The following is a 20,085-nucleotide window of genomic DNA, read 5'->3' as shown; positions in this document are numbered from 1 at the left end:
GTGACATCCAAACCAAAATTTGGTTGAGATGTGCGGTCCTGGCACAGTGGTTATCACCCACGCTTTGTAATCTGTAGTCCTCGGGTTCAAGTCCCGCCACCGCCAACTTCCGCCAATTTCCTCCCTTCCCTCCACTCTCTCCTCCCACCACCCTCCCCTCCCACTCAAGATTCATCTCATCGGGTTACGCAACATTCAACATCTTCATCACAACGGATTCGCAAGATTCTTCATCGCACCATATCAAGAAACAAGAAAGAAAAAAAGGAAGAAAGAAGAAAGAAGAAAGAAAAAAGAAGAAGGAAAAAAAGAAGCAATAAATAAGAAGAGCCATGCCTACTATAATAGGGGCTAAAAATGGCACACTCAAAAAACACACACACACACATACACAAAAGACACGTACAGACGCTTCACATCGATCTGTAGTACCGTTCACTACATGTTGAAGATCGACCCAAAAAACTGAGGTAGAGAAGAGGTGATCGGAACTCGTAGGTTGTTCGTAGGTCTCCCCATGGCCTGAAAGACGGTTCATGGATGCAGGCAGCTTATCATCGGCGATGTGACCCTCCTCGATACCAAAAGTTTTTGTTTTCCTGTGGGCAGTGGCAGTGGCAATATATTGATATTGTGTATTGACGTGTATTGACGACAGTGTGTATTATTTGTTATTTAGGTAGGCAGGCTAATTTAAAGCAGAAAATGATTCCTGCTATCCATTATCCACAATTTAGTTTCCCTCCATAAACTTCTATAGCAGCTATCTATCTAAGCTTCTATCTAGCAGACGATACTGGGTATACATCGCAGGGCGCCTGTAATCAGTTATTTGAAATTGGTCACTTGTTGAATGGTCGTTGGTGAACTTTGAAGTGAAGTGGAGAATGTTGGGATTGTGTAATGGGAGCTTTTTGTGAAAGTTTCTATTCAGTCATGACTGTAAGTTCCTTTTTAAATCGTCGAACACATCTTTATTCAAATTGATGATACCATTTATATTTAGATTTCAAGTGTTAGTCATCCAGTATTCTGAAGCATTCGTTTGTTAGTTGTCGGTACACTTCGTCGTTTCTGCGTAAGATGTTCCCAACTGCCAATAATACTAACTGAAAAATCAGCATACTTAACAGTCAGTGATCTAAAATGAAAAAATCTGCAGAAGCTAAGCTACCTGCGAAGCATAACTCTCAAACTCCCAAGAAGTGTATGACATCAAAGAAACAAAAGACAAAGCAAAAAGCTTCATCTTTAATAGCAGATGCCCCTAATGTAAATCAAACTGTTCCAAAGGAAAAGAAAAAGAAGGTACAAACAAGTTCCGCTAACAGCATTATAGTAGCCGTCAGAGTGCGACCCAAAACTGCAAAAGAAGAAAGCGAAAAACAGAAACCTGCCATTTTCGTGGAAGGCAAAAATATAAGTGTTTTGACAAGCATTGGAGAAACTCACATTTTTTGTTGCGACAACTGCTTTATCTCTGATACTCCTACTGTCCAGAATGGAAAACATCACCAACAGGGACAAGTTTACGAGTGCCTGGCTAAGCCTTTACTTTCACAAGCTTTCAAGGGCTTCAACACCTGCATGTTTGCCTATGGGCAAACAGGCACTGGCAAAAGCTATAGCATGATGGGGAAAATTGGAAATAGAAACGAATTAGATCAAGCTTCTGGGATTATACCTCGTTTTTGCTTCGATCTTTTTCTTCGAATCGAAGAACTAGCAAAGAACCCAACTGCCGAGAGACTATCCATCGAAATTGAAGTCAGTTTTTTTGAAATCTACAAAGAACGAATCCAAGATCTGTTATGTTCGTCGAGCAAAACAGGTGGCAATTTGTCAGTTCGTGAGCATCCAAAAAATGTAAAAGAAAACTTTCCTTTCGTTGTTTGACTTGAGTTTACCAGTAACAATTTCTTTTAAACACAGGGCCCTTATGTGGTTAACCTTACCAAGTGCTCTGTCACTTCATTTGAGGAGGTACAGCGGTGGCTTTCTGTTGGAAATCAAAGACGGATCGTAGCATCGACGTCTGACAACAAACGCAGCTCGCGTTCTCATGTTATTTTTACCATTACTTTAGCGCAAAGTAAGTTTATTTTACCGAACTTAAGAAACGCAATTGTTAGTCTCCAACTTTGAAAGATATAATTTCAAGGCGTTTGTCGTGTAATGTAGGTTTTGAAGAACAGGTGGCAGGGAAAATGGAAATGGTACGGAAACAGAGCCGCGTCAACTTTATAGATTTAGCTGGTAGTGAAAGAATGGCTTCTTTATCAGTTGGAGTTCGCCGGCAGGAAAGCTTAGCCATAAACCTTTCTCTATTCACATTGGGAAAAGTAATAACAGCTTTAGCAGAGAAAAAATTCGCACCATACAGGTACACTCAAATCTTATTATTAGCGACGTTTAGAAAAGATTTTGATAATTTAATATAGGTTTGGCGCCCTTCGTTATTTATAGAGAATCAGTTCTGACATGGCTGTTGAAGGAAAGTTTGGGAGGTAACTCCAAAACAGTAATGTTGGCAACCGTCAGTCCGAATGTTGCCCATATAGAAGCTACGCTATCCACATTGCGATACTCCTGCTTGGTAAAAATGCTTATACACAAGGCTTTATTGGAAATAAAACTGTAATATATTTAAACAGGCCAGTAAAATTGTAAATGCTCCGACGATCTGCGAGACTCCTAAAGCTTGCTCGAATAAACCTTCACTTGCTGAAACCGTTGGAGCGACAAGTCATGTTGAAAATTCTCCTGCGCGAATCAAAGAGCTCGAAAGTACAGTCCGTCATCTCAGCGATCTCCTCGCAGAAGTTGAAAATAAGAAAGATTCTGAATGGAAAGAGAAAATGGCACAAGCAGAATTAAAACGCATCGAAGCCGAACAAGCTCTTTCCAATCATGGCCTTTCTAGTTACATCGATCCTCAACAGCCATACCTAATCAACATTAATCGGGTATTATAAGTTCTTACGTAAAACGTGCGTTCTTCCTTGTTCATAATAACGTCCTTGCAGGATCCTTTGTTGTCCGAAACAATGTTTTTCCCGCTGAATCCTGGTAAAAACATGGTGGGCCCTATGGTATGTTCAAATGACCCGCCATCTATCCAGCTAAACGGGTTGACGATCGAGGAAAACCATTGCTGCATCGAATATGATGATGATCTTCGAATATTTGCCAACGCTGAAACCTACGTTAACGGGCAGCTAGTTGGCACAGAAAAAGTCGTTTTGTGTCATGGTGATCGCATTATTATCGGTGGAACCCATCATTTTCATTTGCATAATCCAAAAGATTCCCAATTCCACGAAAAAAGGGCTAATGGGGTAATTCAGTAGAAGTTCTAGCACGTACATTGCATCTCAAATGAAATATTGTATTTTATTAATTAGGTTCCCGACTTTGAGACATCGTACCAGGAGCTGCGAGATGTTCAAGAAAAAGTCTTGCAGGTAGCCGTTGAAGAAGCCCAACAAAAGGCACGGCAGCAAATGATATCAGAAATCTCAGATCTTCGTAGAGAAGCAAATTTAGAAATTTCATTCCGACAGCGTTCGAATGAGGATAAGACGGAGAATTGCAATGGTATTTCGCAAGAACAGCAACTTAATGCAACCCCATCCGCATCAATTAACTGGCAAGAATTGGAACTTCTTCTTCGCGACTCCCAGAGAAAATTGGAGCAGCCACCCAACAATCCCCTTCAAGTATATTAATTTTATACAGTGAATTTTTTGCGTGCGCTCCGTAACTGGTTCATGATGTTATAGCAGGAATCGTCGTTTGTCGTCCAGTCTATGTTGAACGAGGCTAATTCTATTTGCCGACGTTTTCACCAGCCTTACAGATTTACCCGTAAAGAGGCAATCACTGAAGATTTACAGTCTGCTATTTGTGTCAAGGATCAAAATCTTCAGCACATAATGTATTGGAGTTTTGACAAAATGAAACAGCGTTTGAAAGCTTTGCGGGATGCAGTGCAAGATTCGAAAACTTTTCCCACAGAAGTTTTTTTCGATGGCGGTGATATTTGGCAGAGAGAAGATGATGCCTCTGTATTTTTTGCTCCCGCAACAAGAGCAAAACTGGAAAGGCTGCTTAAAGGTGTGAATTTTAACGACAGCAATGTCTCATTTCTCGATGAGAGCAAATTTAGCTATCGCTCTCCACGTCGGTCAAGTTTACTTCCTCGATCGCCAACCGTTAACGAAAGGTCTGGTGTAGCGTGCCAGGAATTGATTCACAACTTCGCTGTCGACGAAAATTTAATGTCTGCCTTCTGTTCCATCGCATCTTGCCTTCAATCACAATTGGATCATCCTGATTGCACGTCGAGCTTTGCCATTACGCTAACATCGAACACACTATCTCTACTGTCAGTATTCCCAGGACTGGTTGATTTTATGCTCAGTACTAGGGAAGTACCTGCAAACTTGCGAATCAATTGGGCACAATCTTGCAAAGAACTAAAACAGAATTTACAAAAATGTGTGGAATTTGTCCTACAGGTTAGTTTTTGAACGACAAACTTAATTTACATGATGCGCTACATCTTTTTCTTTCATTCGGCAGGGCGTCTCATTGGACTCCGCAGGTCTTTTCAATCAGTGGATAGATTTGACAAAAGATTCCCTGAACGCCATTCTTACCACGTACGGCGAACTAGCTGTTGTTGTTTTTAAGGAACTCCCGTGTTTGCCATTGATGTCTCGTACGACTACTGTATCCAGCTTCGTTTCAGCACTCAGCAAAGTGCACGAATCGCTTATTCTTTTGGCTGAAGGCGTCAAAATGAAAATAGAACAACTCCCTAACAAGAATTCTCCATTAGCCAATCCTAGTTTGGCGGATAATGGATGCCATATGGCGAATGCTTGTTACAGTAGCATACATCATGTTACAAGCCTTCTTGAAGACCTTAGACCCATTGCCTACACGGATTTCTCCAATTCCGACGAAATGGAACTCGAAGAACTATTTTTGAAACATCGTGAGCTAGTGGATGTTTTATTTTGTATGGGTAAAACTATTGACCAGTTGTTTCTGCATCTTGAGCTTAATGTGTTGTCACAAGTTAAAGTTTGTGCAGCTGCATTGAAAGCTCAAGCATTTGATTATGCAAATCGTATGGGTGCTTCCGACAACCCCTTCTTAAGTGACCTCTCATTTGCAATTTTAACAATCCACAGATTAGTTGCCGAAAAGAGGAGAATGGTGGACTTGCAAAGAGGACGGAACATACATTATAGTCCTGTTCCTCCACAAATGCTCGTCACCCCTACACGCAAACCCAATGTTGATGACACTAATGATCTTGTAACTAGAAACGTCTAGAGGACAAATCTTAGACTGTTTTCCCAGAAAATATTTGGATTTTGGTGGACCTCAGGCAACGATACAACATAGTAGTAGCCAGGTTGAAAGGATCCTGTAATGTTAAAAAAAATTGTCCTCAGTATCTTTATATTTGGCAATATGTACATTTTTATTCAATATTTTGTCATTGGTCATAGTCTAAGGCGTGAATTTTTTAGATCCTGAATCATTTAAGTTGGTTTGTGTCAAATTTTACGTCAGGTTGCTGCCATATTTAGTATTACTTAGAATTATAAATGCAAAAGAAAGTTATTTATTATTGTATCATACAATTCTTTAATGTAGTTCTTAGAGCACTTAAGGGTTTTACCATTTATTTTTTAGATATTAAGCTCCTCTACGGTTTCCGAATTTTTGTATATATGTCTATTTCCACTATTTTAAACACAGTTTTCTTTCGTTACGAATGCTTTATCTTGCAGGAAGAAAACTGTAATAGAATTTGAATTTTTCCGCTTCGATTTACCGACGGTACAGAATTTCGTCTGTCTGCTGTGAAATTCCAAACTCGTTACGTCGTTTGTTAAGTCCACCTGTTTATCAATAGTCTGGATGTTGGTCAGGATGTTTATAGTAGCAAAATAGTGTATGTAACATTAATCTCGGTTTCGTAGCTTAATTCAATGACGTAAAGGGTTTCGTGATCAATTCAAGTATACAGTACTCGGCAAAGATGAAATTAGATTCATTTTGAATCGCTTCTATTGGCAACCATCAGTACAAATTCGTCTGATCTATGTTTCCGTCAAGACGAAGAAATAATTTGATAATCCATTATTTGTACAATCTTTTGCTAGGAAATGGAGAAGAAAAATGTTAACCAAGATATCAGTCAGTTGACTTTGTCCCATCCACTTGACAACAAACCTTCCACAAAAGAAAGCAGTATTCATCAGCGTGGCTTGAAAATTTTACGCACGCAACCCAGGAAGAAAAAGGAAGACAATCCTAAGAAGCAGCTCGATGGAAAAGCTAAAGGTTTATGGGATGCAGCAAGAACAAGAAAAAATGTAGTAGAAAATGAAAAATCAATTGTTAAAGTAGCACAATTGGCAAATGAAAAATTTGAAGGGTTTTTCCAAAACTATGCACCAGTAACAGTTATCTTGAGTGAAGCAAATTGGAGAAGCAAGTATGAAACTTTGGGTGATAGCCCATTCAGAAAAAAGTTCATAGATATTTTAGAAGGAAATGATAGCCCTCTTTCTGGACTGAAAAAAGACAAAAATGAGGAGATGAGTACCACTCTAGCAAGCCTTGTTAATCTTGACAAAAAGCTATTTGAAGAGTTTTTGCTTAAGATCTCGAATGAAGAATTTCAAAAGACATTAGAGTTGAGAAAAAGACTACCAGTTTGGAGCCAAAAAGAAACCATTTTGAAAACCATCAAGGATAATCAAGTTGTTGTCATCAGTGGAGCAACTGGATGTGGCAAAACCACTCAAATTTGTCAATTTTTGTTAGATCAGGCTATTGAATCAAACACTGGTTCAACTTTTTGCGCCCTATGCACTCAACCTAGGCGATTAGCAGCAATATCTGCTGCCCATCGAGTAGCTGAAGAACGGATTGAAGCTTGCGGTGACCCTAATAGCTCTGTTGGCTATCAAATAAGATTGGAACGATTAAATCCCCGAGAACGAGGATCAATTCTTTTTTGTACGACAGGGATCCTAGTTCAGCTACTAATATCAGACCCCCTTTTAGAAAAATATTCCCACATCTTATTGGACGAAGTTCATGAAAGAGACTTGCTGACGGATTTCGTCCTGACCATAGTCTGTGATCTCCTTCCAAAACGTCCGAAATTGCGCGTCATCCTCATGAGTGCCACCATCGATTCAAATCTTTTGTCGGAGTACTTTAATAATTGCCCGGTTCTCCATATTCCCGGCAGAAGTTTCCCAGTAGAAACCATGTATTTAGAAGATATCCTAAACAAGCTGGATTTTCGGTTTCGTTCGACACGCAATAAAAGCGGGATGGATTCTAATCCGAATCATTTGGATGTAGAGTACAACCAACTCATGGCACCGTTTGTTGAAGAAATGGAAGCTAACCACAGCTACCCTTTTCATGTATTAAAATCCTTACAAAAACGGGAATCAGAAGAATCCCCCGAAATATTGATTATGGCACTACTCAAACACATTTGTGCACGGGAAGCCGATGGGGCTATACTCATCTTTTTTCCAGGTAAGTTTAGCGTCGTTCGCAGTAAAATTAATTTGTTAAGATTGATGCTAATAGGTTGGGAACAAATCAAAAGACTGAACAAGCTGTTGCTGAATGACCGAACTTTTTCCAGTAGAAAGTTTTTGATTTTTACCCTGCATTCGATGTTACCCACTTTTAACCAACGTCAGATCTTCGAGAAACCACCTCGTGGAGTACGCAAACTCATATTATCCACAAACATTGCGGAAACGAGCCTCACCATCGACGACGTTGTGAGTAGTGCTATCTTGAATCAAAATAATTCGCATTTAATTTACATCTAATGTGCAGGTGTACGTTATCGATTGTGGCAAGGCCAAACTACCGAATTTTGATCCCCTAAAGAAATTGAACACTCTAGATTCCGAATGGATTGCCTTGGCTAATGCTCAACAACGGCAAGGGCGTGCAGGTCGCACAAAACCAGGAATTTGTTACAAATTGTACAGTCGTGGTCGTGAATTAACATTTGAGCCTCACACTTTACCTGAAATTAAGAGAACTCGACTAGAAGAGCTCATATTACGAGTTAAAATACTCAAACTTGGTCAAGTTCAAGCCTTTCTTCGCAAAGTACCTGAACCGCCTGATGAGCTCACGGTCAAAATCAGCCTTGAATTATTGCACGAACTAGGAGCGTTAGACGATGCGGAATGTCTTACACCCTTGGGTTTTCATCTTGCTCAGCTACCATCTGATCCGCGCACAGGAAAACTGATTTTACTTGGAGCCATTTTTGGATGTCTTGAACCATTGCTATCGATTTCTGCTTTTTTGAATTTCAAAGACCCTTTTGTGATGCCTCTAAATCAAGAAGATCACTACCGAAAAAGAAGGAAACTCCTAGCCGAAAAATTATTTTCTGATCATTTGCTGATCGCCAAGGTGATGCATGATTTTAGAGCAGCTCAGCTAGATGGATATGTGGCTGCAAAAACCTATTGCCATGAAAATTTTCTAAGTACTAGCACCATGACTATGCTTTCAAATATGATGGAACAATTCTGTCGTGATCTCCGTGAACGCCAGTTTTTGAGCAGCAATGCGTCCATTAGTGATCCCGTTGCCAACATCAACTCGAACAACCATCCCCTTATTCTTGCAGTACTTTGTGCTGGCCTATTGCCAAACGTTGCAGAAGTAGTTATAGCGGGTCGTGGCTTACCGAAACGTCATTTATCCAAAAGCTCTACGTCACCCGTGAAAGTGAAAACCCCTGAAGATGGTCCCGTATTAATCCACCCTCGATCGATCAACTACGACACTGTTTTTGCTAAATCTACCTGGCTGTGTTATCATGGCAAGGTTAAAAGTAGTAATGTCATCTACCTACAAGATTGCTCAGTAGTTCCTCCTCTGGCAGTGCTCTTCTTCGGAAATGAAGAACTTTTCAATAAAAAAGATGCCAACTTAAGCACCCGGTTTGGATACAAATGGGATTCTTCAACAATGGAAGCAACTCGGTCTCTACGAACGTGTTGGAACAATTACCTTTGTCATCGTGTGTCGCATCCCGGAGCAACAGATTGGTCGTCTGATTCCACGGATTCTACGCTCTTAAGAGCTATTATTCATTTTACCACAGCTACGGTGGTATCACTTAATGAAGACACAGGGCTTCTGTCTATGGCTTATGAGGAAGCAGGTAACAGTTGCCGGAGCATGTGGTAACATCTGATTGTTGTTCAATCTAGTCATATTTAGACATTTGTAAAATAAATGCAATTTTGCTTTTAAAATATATAAATGGCTGGTTCACCATTCCGAAGTGAATACCAAAATTTATCAAGTATTAGAAACGTACAAGAATTCCGAGAAAAACGTTTATTAGTAATCAGTTGTAGAAAAAGATTATCGCACTTCTCTATGGGCGCCATAACGGCTGCCATGGCAACGGAAGGGCTTAAAAGCAGACAACAAAAATGCCGTCTAAAATATTTGAAATAGCACTGCAGCTTAGGTTCCTGATGGCATGCATTGTCAAGTGTTACTTCTATTTTCCAAAGTTGCAATTTATTTAAATCTGATAATTCTGACAAGGACGAGTTACAAAATTTCCCTGAAGTTGCCAAACGTCATTACTGATGACCCGAGGGTGCAGCCATAACTCGTGTTAATGGGTTCTAGAAGTGAATGTAAAATGGGGTTATGGTCGAGGTCGTCTTCTGACTACAGCGTTTGCCGGATTTCATGGAAGTCGCCAGTTAACTTTATGGACTTTACTACATCATTTTTGCCATTACTACATGTGATTTCATCTAGAGAAAGGTTACAGTAACTTACCTTAGAGTTTAGTGTTCGGCATTCAACGAAACATTTTAGTTGTGTTATTGCTGAATATGCAGTTTTTGAGGTTACGTGACTGTTTCTCTGACTAGTTCCTACATAACAGCGCGAAGTGTGATCGTTCGAGAGTACCTAAAAGGCGAAAACGAAACGAGGAATACTTTTGGAATCAAATGGAAAAGTCAATAGAATGATGAAGACATTTTAAAATAAAACAGAACTTGTGGCACTGAACGTTTCACCTGCCTTCCAAATTTTTTGATTTCGCAACCGTATTTCACCTTTGGCATATAGCACAAGGTCTAAACTGCAGAACGTGGAGCTCGCATCCGCATTGAATTTCGCATTTTGAACGAAAAACATTTCGCATACCGCGCTCGCATATTAGGCATTCACGTGTGCTGTTGACAGAGGCAAGCAGACGATCATACTTGTGGTAACAGCACCAAAATTTGAACCCTCGAATTTATCTATTCTTGTCTGGTGTCTACCTGATTTCCCAATGAGTCCACAAGAAACCTATTTTATTCACGTTCTTAATTATTCTTTTTTTTTAAGCAGCAAAGGAAAATGGGTCTATTTGCACCTATTGCAACGGCCGCAGCTACAACGGCTACAATATGGATTATTCCTTTCTTGGCAGCAACTCTCTCCTTCTATGAGTATGATGACTACGATCCGGAAGGACGCCCTAGGGACGCCAAGGTATGTAAAAAGTATTATGTTTAGCATATTACTCTGTCATTCACTGTGAATCTTTCACTTTGCGGTTACTACAGGTGATTTACAAAAGTTATGATTTTATTGTCATCGGAGCAGGATCAGCTGGAGCTGTTGTAGCTAGTCGGCTGACTGAACAACCTGGTTGGAATCTCCTACTGTTGGAAGCTGGTGGCGATGAGACAAAACTGTCTGACATCCCTGTTTTGGCTGCGTATTTGCAACTTTCAGAACTTGATTGGCAATACAAAACTGAACCTCAACCCACAGCTTGCCTTGCATTTAACGAAAAAAGGTAATATTCATAAAATACTATTGTTCAATGATGTTCATTTTTGTTTTATAATACCAGATATGGTTGTTCATGGCCATTTTGGCAGACTTACTAACGAAGTGTTCGTATTCTTCGTGTAGATGTAATTGGCCACGCGGAAAAGTGATGGGCGGCTCATCGGTGCTCAACTACATGTTGTATGTTCGTGGTAATCGACGGGACTATGACAGTTGGGCCCAAATGGGCAACTACGGCTGGAGCTACGACGACGTCCTGCCATATTTCATCAAATCGGAGGACAACCGAAATCCTTATTTGGCTGAATCGCCATATCATGGAGTCGGTGGTTATCTAACAATACAAGAAGCACCGTACAGGACACCGCTGGCAATATCCTTTATTGAAGGTGGCATCGAACTAGGTACTACTAAACTTTTATTTTGGTTTTTCTTATCATCCGTTCCTAATCGCACTTATACGTTTAAAGAAAACTGTAAGTGTAATCGAGTAACAAATGCAGATTTTTTAACCAGGTTATGAAAATCGCGACGGTAACGGGGCCTTTCAAACAGGTTTTATGATCGCTCAAGCAACAATTCGGCGTGGATCAAGATGCTCTACTTCGAAGGCTTTCTTGCGACCAGTGCGAATGCGGAGGAATCTTCACATTGCCATGAATTCACACGTTTTGCAGATCATGATCAATCCCGTAACTCATCAAGCTTACGGCGTGAAATTCGAACGGAACGGAAAAATCTACATCGTTCACGCCACTAAAGAGATTGTCGTGTCTGCCGGTTCTGTTAACACGCCGCAACTCCTCATGCTGAGCGGAATCGGTCCAGCTGAACATTTAAAAGAACTTGGAATTCCAGTTATTGCCGATTTACGAGTTGGTGACAATTTACAGGATCACATAGCAGCTGGTGGCATGGCTTTTACAGTAGACAAGCCAGTTTCGATGGTCCAGAGCCGCTTCGAAAATCTGGCAAGTATCTTACGTTATGTCATGAATGAAGAAGGACCATTTACGGTTCCAGGAGGAGTCGAGGGACTAGCCTGGGTAAACACCAAGTATGCCAACCATAGTGACGATTGGCCAGACATCGAATTCCATTTCGTATCCGGAACGCCAGCTGCTGACGGAGGTGCCCAGATTCGTCATGTCCATGGTCTCACGGATTTCGTTTGGGAGAATTACTATGGGCCCATCGCTTTTCATGACACCTGGTCTGTTATTCCCATGTTGCTGAGGCCAAGATCAGTCGGTTACATCCGCCTCCGTTCCGCTGACCCCTACGACAAGCCATTGATTTTCCCCAATTACTTCGTCGATGATTATGACGTCCGAGTTCTCGTTGAAGGCGTGAAAATTGGACTGGCCCTCGGAGAAACGGCAGCCTTCAAGAAGTGGGGCTCGAAGTTCTGGGCGAAACCCTTCCCCGGATGTGAACATTTGCCTTTGTGGAAAGACGATTACTGGGCCTGTTTCGTCCGTCATTATTCTGCTACCATTTATCATCCTACGGGTACGGCAAAAATGGGTCCTAGGAGTGATCCAACTGCTGTGGTTGATCCGGAGCTGAGGGTCTATGGGGTTCACAACTTGCGAGTGGTCGATTGCTCAATCATGCCGAATGTGCCATCCGGCAACACAAACGCACCAGCGGTAGAAATTTTAATTTCCCTTCAATTTTTATTTGCCTCAGTTATAACCTTACTTTTAATTGTGTTACAGATTATGGTTGGTGAGAAAGGCTCTGATTTGATCAAATCATTTTGGCTGAACTACTTGTCCATGAAAAAGTAGTCAATAACATGTAAAACCATACCATTTTTACCTCTAACCTAGTCTTCAGTCCCGTTAAATGGGGACCAACTTTGATCTGTTAAGTTGCGTGGTCTAGCGAATGTATATTGCCATCCATTATTTGACTATAAAATATGGGGAAAGTGAACACTTATATGCATTTGATCAAAGTCTAGAGGAGAGGGGCTGTTGTGCAACAAATGAATTGCCTCTCATTTTCGTCAAGTGAAATAACACCAAAACACATAAATTAAAACAAAAGAAGTATAAATATATGTTTGTATAAGTATATTTATATTTTTTTTATTTTTACAATTTGAATTTCGAAAAGCGTAACGTTATATTTTACCCCATTTGGCAACATGTTGCTCTTCAATTGAATGTGGCCACCATTGTGCTCATCAGGCGCCAAATCTCCATCAGTCGTCAGTCTTGCGCCAGAATTTCGAGAAGCAACGCTGACACTGTAACGTGATATTGTGGCATCTTTTACTTCAAGTAAACTAGAGAATGTGTTTACTGAATGTTCGTATCCGTTTACGATGATTGTGTGTTGCATTGATTTAGTGCGATTTGTTATTAGTCCAACATGTCGTCGATTGCCTCGTGTGGTTTATGGTGTTTGACCCGTCATCAATCAAGGTGAGAAAGTTTTTCAGTGATAGCTCTGTAATTAAGAGAATCTTGCCTGTACTTGGGTTCAGAAAGTGTAGCTTCGTGTAGCTTTTAGCGAGATTTGAGTAATATCTTTCAAATAAAAGAATTTACGTTGCTAGGATCAGGTCATGACGTCTGAGCAAATTTTATTTTAAAGAGTTGCTAGCCGTTCGTCTTGTAGCGAGTACATAGTTAAGTCGTGCATAGTTAGTCGTCGTCTTATTTGTCAACCGTAGTGGTTGTGTATTATGAAAACTCAGTTGGCGTATCTCTTATCTCAGAATGTTGCTTACTAGTCATTATGTTTAAAACTGAGAAGAAATTATATTTATCAACTATGCTGTAGTTTTGGTATGTTATTTGACGGTCAAGACCATTTGAGAAACTTTTTCGCCTTGAACTTAAGTCGAAAAAGTAAGGCCTTGTTAACTTGATTCCAGTCGCGTAAGTCTGTTATAACGAAGATTAAAAATTTTCGCTAAAACAAATGCTTTGTGTGTACACTTATTGCCGTTCTTATTAATAACTTGCAGTTGGTAGCATTTAAATAAATTTTCATAATATGTTCAGCTTCACTACGTATTTGTAGTTACATTTTGATGAAAAGTATATCGGCTCGATGGTCTAGGGGTATGATTCTCGCTTAGGGTGCGAGAGGTCCCGGGTTCAAATCCCGGTCGAGCCCGTTGATTCGTTTTTATTTTATTCTGTTCTGAAATTAAAGACGAATTGTATACTTATGAAATTTTTTAATTTCTTTTTATAGTCGATTTCATACACAAAGAGACCTGAGCCATGCGCAATCGAAGAAAGGTTATCTTCGGACTATCAATCCCGATTCGAAGATTTCTCACGCTTGTCCCATTTCTTTGCACGATGAAGTGTTATGGCAGGTATAAACAACTTTTCGACTTGGGAATCCGTCTGCGTGGTAACTGACAACAACAATTCAATACTCTCATTGCTATAGGTATTTCGGATGTAACTGTCATGCTGAAACAACCAGAGCAGCCATACAATTTATCAAAGCTGCGAGTCGTAGGACGGTGTTATCCCTCAAGTAACCAGCTAACAAGTGGGTGTCATCCCTGGATTGTTATTAGCGAAACCACATCCCTCTTTAACGTTGACAACGGACGAAGGACAGTGGATTGGTCCTAATTCGCTTCACGGCAAGCACACCCAGGCTCCTCATAAGTATTAAATTATTGTGTAATATTAAGATTTTTTCCCCTTAGTTTAATAGATAAGTTGATCTTTGTTTGGTACCGGCTCGATGGTCTAGGGGTATGATTCTCGCTTCGGGTGCGAGAGGTCCCGGGTTCAAATCCCGGTCGAGCCCTAATGAATGTTTTGTTTCTGGTTAAGTTTGTTTTCATAGATAACTCAACGTTCAATGTCACGTATTTTTTTTCGGCCAAATAGCATGTAAGTAAAACCGGCTGCCAATCGTTTTTCAGTCCAATTCATCAATATCAGACGCGGATCTAGCTTCCGTTGGATCGAGAACAAAATGTAAGATAACGTCTATTAGACAGTTGCAAAATAGTCAAATTTCTGAATTAATAATTTGAAAATCTATCTATCTTTTCTAGAATTCCCGATGCCTGGCTCTATTCTTGTAAGTCCGTCAGTGGTTCAACTACCCCTTTCATGTTATAACGGTGAAAACAGAGCTTTAATATATCGGCTCGATGGTCTAGGGGTATGATTCTCGCTTTGGGTGCGAGAGGTCCCGGGTTCAAATCCCGGTCGAGCCCTTTTGTATTTCATGAACAAGTAACTTTTATACTTTCACAAGCAGATGACATTTTTGTTTGATTTGTTGTTGTTTTTTGTGCTTTTTACAGCGTATCCGTACGGCTGTTAACTGGACCTTCTAAACGAGCTTGATGTGGTGAACCAAGATGTACCAATCGAGCCATTAAATTCCACGCGTGTGTTTCAGATATTACATGACATCAAGCTTTTCCAATCACTGGACCAGTTAAGTAGACCAGCTCTTATATCATTGTTTTAGGTTTATTTATATTGGCTCGATGGTCTAGGGGTATGATTCTCGCTTAGGGTGCGAGAGGTCCCGGGTTCAAATCCCGGTCGAGCCCAATTGTAGTTTACCCATCAATCGTAAGCTTTTGTTTTTGCAATAATGAAAAACGAATCTAATGGCTAAGTTAAAATTGCAAATATCTATCATTGCTTGTTTATATTTCGTTTTGATTCGCTCCCATGTATCAGATCTCGGCAATGTTCCCCAATCCTCCTGAATTTCTATTCCCCAAATCCTCCTAACCAATCATCGCATCACATTCATTACATCATGAAGTATTATATACACACCTTCCATTGGAAATAAAAAAAAATTTAACAAAAATTGTCACTGAATGTTGGCTATGCCAGAAGATTCACTTTCATAGGAACTCCATTGGGGGTAATGAGCATGGTTTCCCGCCTCACCACACAGCCACATGGAGTTTGGTGGGGGCACTTGCCAGAGATTCAAGCCATACACTGTCAAATTCCCAGGGCAGCTGAGGCGGGTTCGCTAGACCACCACGCGGCCACTTGAAGTGGGGTATGTAGGCAGGCATCCGAGAGATACACTGTCAAGTTTCCAAGCCATCGGCCGTCCGTTGAGCCATGAGTGGCTCATGAATCCTCAAAACGACTCTTCAAGAATATTTAAAGTGTTTGAACGGATTTTACAGTATGATGAAGTTCCAAACTATTATAGTATATCAGCCGTAGCTCAGTGGTAGAGCGACGGCATGGTAAGTAGAAGGTTCAAGGTTCAACTCCCACATCGGAAACGTGCAATTTTTGGTAATTTTATTGCTATTTTATGAAAAATCACGAATTTTGGCCAAAAAGGGGAAATCCCTGCAAAAAAAATTTTTGGAAAAAAAATTCCGCCCCAAAAAAATTTTTGGAAAAAAAAATTCCACCCCAAAAAAATTTTTGGAAAAAAAAACCGGCCGAAAAAATTTTTGGAAAAAAAAATTCCACCCGAGAAAAATATTTTGGAAAAAATCCCCGGGAAAAATTAAAATATTTTTTATATAAATTTTATCCATTAAACAACAATAATAAATGATTATTTTCAAAAGTGTTTATTGACGATTCATTTAAAAAACAAACATGAAAAAATCAGAAAGCAGCTGAAACATTTACAGTTATCCAAAATTAAATTTTCCTCATCAAATTAACATTACATATTGAACATACTATTGAACAATTTGCAAATGCTTATTGGTGCCTTAAACACGTCAGCTCAGCTACCTCCACCGGATAAAACAGCCTAAGCACAGGAACAAACCACCAGCATAACTGTTAGAAAAACCAAATTAACCATACATCATAATTTATCATCTGTCAATTTCCTAAACGATGGCAATGAAGCAATTTTCTCCCCTACAAGTTGGAACAGAGCGTAATACAAAATCGCCTGGTGAAACTCTGTGGATGAAAATACAACAATTAAAACAAACTGTAGACGTCAAATTTAAGCAGAAACTGCACTCACTTTAACACTGCAACCTGCATTATAAGCCCTGATACAGGAAGACTAGTACCGACAGTGCATCTTTGAAATTTCTGCTTCACATCCGTTTACCACCGCTGTTGCCTACAAATAACGCCATCTAACAATTATATTTCGTAAAACAGATTAACACAATAAACAAATTGTTACCTAATCTTGACACCAAACTAGTATAAAGTATGCCAAAATATCACCCTATCACCCTAAAAAATCAATCAAATTATAATTTGGCCTCAATGTAGTGGTGAAAAGTTAAATTAAATTACATTTAATTACCAAAAAAATCCATAATCACATACTAATAAACCACCAACTTGACACCTGTTGGCACTTACATGCCAAACTAAGATGCAAACATAAAACCAATGTTAGTACCTATAACAAAAAAAAATTAATATCAGGAAATCAAGTTTGCCATCACACAAACGAGAAATATTTTTCGCACATACAACCTGTCACCCTAGACAATATACCTGAAATGATCCATTAACTTACAGCATCCGAATTGTCATGAAATTACCAATGACTGCCAGCAACAAAAGCAGACAAACTGAAAAGAATATACATTAACATTATCAACCACATTCTTGACAACAATTCTCATACCTTTACTTGACCTCCACAAATCCACAGAATACAGATAGGGATCACTTTCAAATAGCTTCTCGCAACCTGAAATGAGATATATAATTTATTACAATACTCAACAAAGAATCCATGATATACTTGTTGCTAACTTACCATTTCACCCAACCTGTCACAAATTGAAGACATGTTATGAAAGTTAATTATCACTAATCCACGTAGCACCTTTTGCATGTAAGATGCTCAATAAACACAAAACAATGTGACAAGGCTGCTCCACCATTAATTATTGGTCCAACACATCACAGAACTTGGGTCTAACACAAGCCATCACACCACCAGACTGCCAAAAGGATAAAAGAACATAAATATCCCACTAAGCAGATCTAGCTCATACAATGGTTTAATGGGAAATACAATCACAGTAATTAGTCAGTTACCATAGTCTGCAATACTTACCATTTAAAGGTAGAATTCATGTTTCGGGACCACTTGCTGCTGTAAAAACTTTTCCAAAACCCGACTAACAATGGAATTCAATAAATACACCTAACTTCCCTTGATTACCAATAAGAAATAAATTGGCCAATTAAGTTGACAAACGTCGTATATTTAGATTTACTTGACCATCCCCTTCAAGATATGTACACGTAACCCGCAATTACTACATTCAAGAAGGTCCGGAGAAACACGTGTAATAATTCATGTGTAACACAGCCAAACACAGGGGGAACAATAACTTACCTGCAACAATGGCTGATGGCAGTATGCAAAAGAACTATTACATGTGGTGGCACTCATTATATACGCTCTCGCGATGCTGGCGCCTCCTATCAGGCATTCAAAGAGAGCTTATATAAGGACTACCACCGTTCTCTACCTTTTGAATTCAGAACGTCGTCGGTAGCGTTGTGGAAGTATTGTTGTTAGATTATGGCTAATTATCATCCGCATTCTAATGTGGGTGTTTAGTTTGTTAAACATATGTGCTCTTTTGTTAACTTAAAATATGGTTAGGGTTAGTCTCTCTGAAATTTCACCAGGTTTGTTAAATTCTTTCTTTCACATGTGGTTTAGTTATGTGTGTGGATGGCTTATTCAGATATTAAGATGAAAATTGGGAAGGCGGACGTCGACGTTAAACAGTATTATTTCATGGCTTATTCTCATACCCGTGGAGCTGAACTAACCTGGTGGATGGAACATCGTTTATGACTTCGTAATGTGTTGGTACTATTTTACATTAATCTACTAATGGTGTTGGTTTTACATAATTTATGGCAAATTTTCCTCTGTGGTTTTGATTTTCAGAATGTACTAATTTATTGTGGAGCAGCCTTCTATTGTTAAAGCTGAGCCTTCTACCTGCAACAGGTAATCTATGACTTAGCAGTGGGTTAATCTGTTAACTTGTGATTTATTTGATACAGGCTATCTGAACAAATTTGGTGCAATAGCAATTATATTAAGGGGAGGTAACTTCCATTTTCCTTTGTTTTGGAATAATTTGTTAACTTATTTCAAGTTGGCAGAATTTGTTCAAAGATGAAGCTACTTTCATTATCCAGTGGGTTTGTTCAGGCAAATTACTGAGGTGAGTAGTGTTATGTTATAACATTTTTTCACCTTTATTAATTATTCAAATGTTGTGTTGTGGTACAACATCTGACAATTGAATTACTAATCTGTCATGGGTTAACTCTTTAAGGTACGATGGGAGTATAAATGAATAATGTATTGTGAGAATATACATTTGAATTCTTGATTTAATTGTCTGTAAAGGTAGCCTAGAGTTGGGCATTTTATTTGCTGTTTGCTTGGTTAGCTATCGGCGAATAGGTGACCAATCAGTGGCTTATTAGCATGGCGTCTTCAAAAGATTCTTCCTTGGTGTTTTTCATGGTGTAAATTGCTGAAAATCAGTTATTTGGTGCAGAAGAATCCTACTTGGTAACTAATCTTTGGTTATTAATTTAAATCTATTACTGTATGAAATTTTTAGATGGCGTTCTTGTCAGCAACAGCGGTGGCGAAAAAATACGCGTTTATCAGATGCACTGTCGGTACTAGTTTTCCTGCATCAGGGCTTATAATGCAGGTTGCAGTGTTAAAGTGAGTGCAGTTTCTGCTTAAATTTGACGTCTACAGTTTGTTTTAATTGTTGTATTTTCATCCACAGAGTTTCACCAGGCGATTTTGTATTACGCTCTGTTCCAACTTGTAGGGGAGAAAATTGCTTCATTGCCATCGTTTAGGAAATTGACAGATGATAAATTATGATGTATGGTTAATTTGGTTTTTCTAACAGTTATTCTGGTTGTTTGTTCCTGTGCTTAGGCTGTTTTATCCGGTGGAGGTAGCTGAGCTGACGTGTTAAAGGCACCATCAAGCATTTGCGAATTGTTCAATATTATGTTCAATATGTAATGTTAATTTGACGAGGAAAAGTTAATTTTGGATAATTGTAAATGTTTCAGCTGCTTTCTGATTTTTTCATGTTTGTTTTTTAAATGAATCGTCAATAAACACTTTTGAAAATAATCATTTATTATTTTTGTTGTTTAATGGATAAAATTTATATAAAAAATATTTTAATTTTTCCCGGGG

At 39.3% G+C, this 20,085-nt stretch overlaps 3 protein-coding genes, 3 long non-coding RNA genes and 4 other non-coding genes across 16 annotated transcripts; 9 read left to right on the top strand and 1 right to left on the bottom strand.

Moving 5' to 3' along the window:
• The first annotated feature begins 843 nt into the window (after positions 1–843).
• LOC130704082 (kinesin-like protein KIF14) lies at positions 844–5,524 on the top strand. Of its 2 annotated transcripts, none has more exons than XM_057525565.2 (10): positions 844–942; positions 1,007–1,866; positions 1,933–2,092; positions 2,182–2,383; positions 2,467–2,596; positions 2,655–2,966; positions 3,027–3,338; positions 3,405–3,719; positions 3,783–4,520; positions 4,585–5,524. In XM_057525565.2, the coding sequence occupies exons 2-10, from the start codon at positions 1,147–1,149 to the stop codon at positions 5,344–5,346; spliced, it is 3,651 nt and encodes a 1,216-aa protein (XP_057381548.1). In that variant the 5' UTR covers positions 844–942; positions 1,007–1,146; the 3' UTR covers positions 5,347–5,524. The 2 variants fall into 2 exon arrangements, with proteins under 2 accessions (XP_057381548.1, XP_057381549.1); XM_057525566.2 differs by having other exon boundaries at positions 3,786–4,520; positions 4,585–5,523.
• A 377-nt stretch (positions 5,525–5,901) lies between these two features.
• Positions 5,902–9,366, top strand: LOC130704311 (ATP-dependent DNA/RNA helicase DHX36-like). 2 transcript variants are annotated; one of them, XM_059496434.1, is made up of 4 exons: positions 5,902–6,105; positions 6,186–7,584; positions 7,639–7,838; positions 7,897–9,366. In XM_059496434.1, the coding sequence occupies exons 2-4, from the start codon at positions 6,189–6,191 to the stop codon at positions 9,274–9,276; spliced, it is 2,976 nt and encodes a 991-aa protein (XP_059352417.1). In that variant the 5' UTR covers positions 5,902–6,105; positions 6,186–6,188; the 3' UTR covers positions 9,277–9,366. The 2 variants fall into 2 exon arrangements, with proteins under 2 accessions (XP_059352417.1, XP_057381772.1); XM_057525789.2 differs by having other exon boundaries at positions 5,902–7,584.
• Positions 9,367–10,046: 680 nt separating this feature from the next.
• LOC130704078 (glucose dehydrogenase [FAD, quinone]-like) lies at positions 10,047–12,843 on the top strand. Its single transcript, XM_057525559.2, has 6 exons — positions 10,047–10,327; positions 10,450–10,596; positions 10,671–10,906; positions 11,026–11,306; positions 11,419–12,554; positions 12,624–12,843. The coding sequence occupies exons 2-6, from the start codon at positions 10,462–10,464 to the stop codon at positions 12,693–12,695; spliced, it is 1,860 nt and encodes a 619-aa protein (XP_057381542.1). The 5' UTR covers positions 10,047–10,327; positions 10,450–10,461; the 3' UTR covers positions 12,696–12,843.
• A 361-nt stretch (positions 12,844–13,204) lies between these two features.
• On the top strand, positions 13,205–15,684 carry LOC130704307 (uncharacterized). The gene is made up of 6 exons (XR_009004919.2): positions 13,205–13,337; positions 14,119–14,245; positions 14,323–14,549; positions 14,778–14,867; positions 14,948–15,131; positions 15,203–15,684. It is a non-coding gene; the product is annotated as an uncharacterized LOC130704307 (long non-coding RNA).
• Trnap-agg (transfer RNA proline (anticodon AGG)) lies at positions 13,966–14,037 on the top strand. Its single transcript has one exon. It is a non-coding gene; the product is annotated as a tRNA-Pro (tRNA).
• Trnap-cgg (transfer RNA proline (anticodon CGG)) lies at positions 14,623–14,694 on the top strand. Its single transcript has one exon. It is a non-coding gene; the product is annotated as a tRNA-Pro (tRNA).
• Trnap-ugg (transfer RNA proline (anticodon UGG)) lies at positions 15,041–15,112 on the top strand. Its single transcript has one exon. It is a non-coding gene; the product is annotated as a tRNA-Pro (tRNA).
• Positions 15,386–15,457, top strand: Trnap-agg (transfer RNA proline (anticodon AGG)). Its single transcript has one exon. It is a non-coding gene; the product is annotated as a tRNA-Pro (tRNA).
• Positions 15,685–16,488: 804 nt separating the features above from the next.
• On the bottom strand, positions 16,489–18,231 carry LOC130704284 (uncharacterized). Of its 2 annotated transcripts, XR_009004896.2 has the most exons (8): positions 17,938–18,231; positions 17,635–17,821; positions 17,500–17,565; positions 17,367–17,443; positions 17,170–17,268; positions 17,044–17,096; positions 16,876–16,977; positions 16,489–16,808 (listed from the first exon to the last, which is right to left on the bottom strand). It is a non-coding gene; the product is annotated as an uncharacterized LOC130704284 (long non-coding RNA). The 2 variants fall into 2 exon arrangements; XR_009421523.1 differs by having other exon boundaries at positions 16,490–16,808; positions 17,635–18,231.
• Positions 18,232–18,379: 148 nt separating this feature from the next.
• LOC130704292 (uncharacterized) lies at positions 18,380–19,952 on the top strand. 4 transcript variants are annotated; one of them, XR_009004904.2, is made up of 8 exons: positions 18,380–18,521; positions 18,581–18,708; positions 18,790–18,852; positions 18,909–18,953; positions 19,011–19,072; positions 19,265–19,428; positions 19,481–19,590; positions 19,658–19,952. It is a non-coding gene; the product is annotated as an uncharacterized LOC130704292 (long non-coding RNA). The 4 variants fall into 4 exon arrangements; XR_009004903.2 differs by having other exon boundaries at positions 19,261–19,428; XR_009004905.2 differs by having other exon boundaries at positions 19,004–19,072.
• The last annotated feature ends 133 nt before the right edge of the window (positions 19,953–20,085 follow it).

Source organism: Daphnia carinata, chromosome 8, assembly GCF_022539665.2.
Source record: "Daphnia carinata strain CSIRO-1 chromosome 8, CSIRO_AGI_Dcar_HiC_V3, whole genome shotgun sequence".
NCBI classification, from domain to species: Eukaryota; Metazoa; Arthropoda; class Branchiopoda; order Diplostraca; family Daphniidae; genus Daphnia; species Daphnia carinata.
This window is presented reverse-complemented; position numbering and strand designations above follow the sequence as displayed.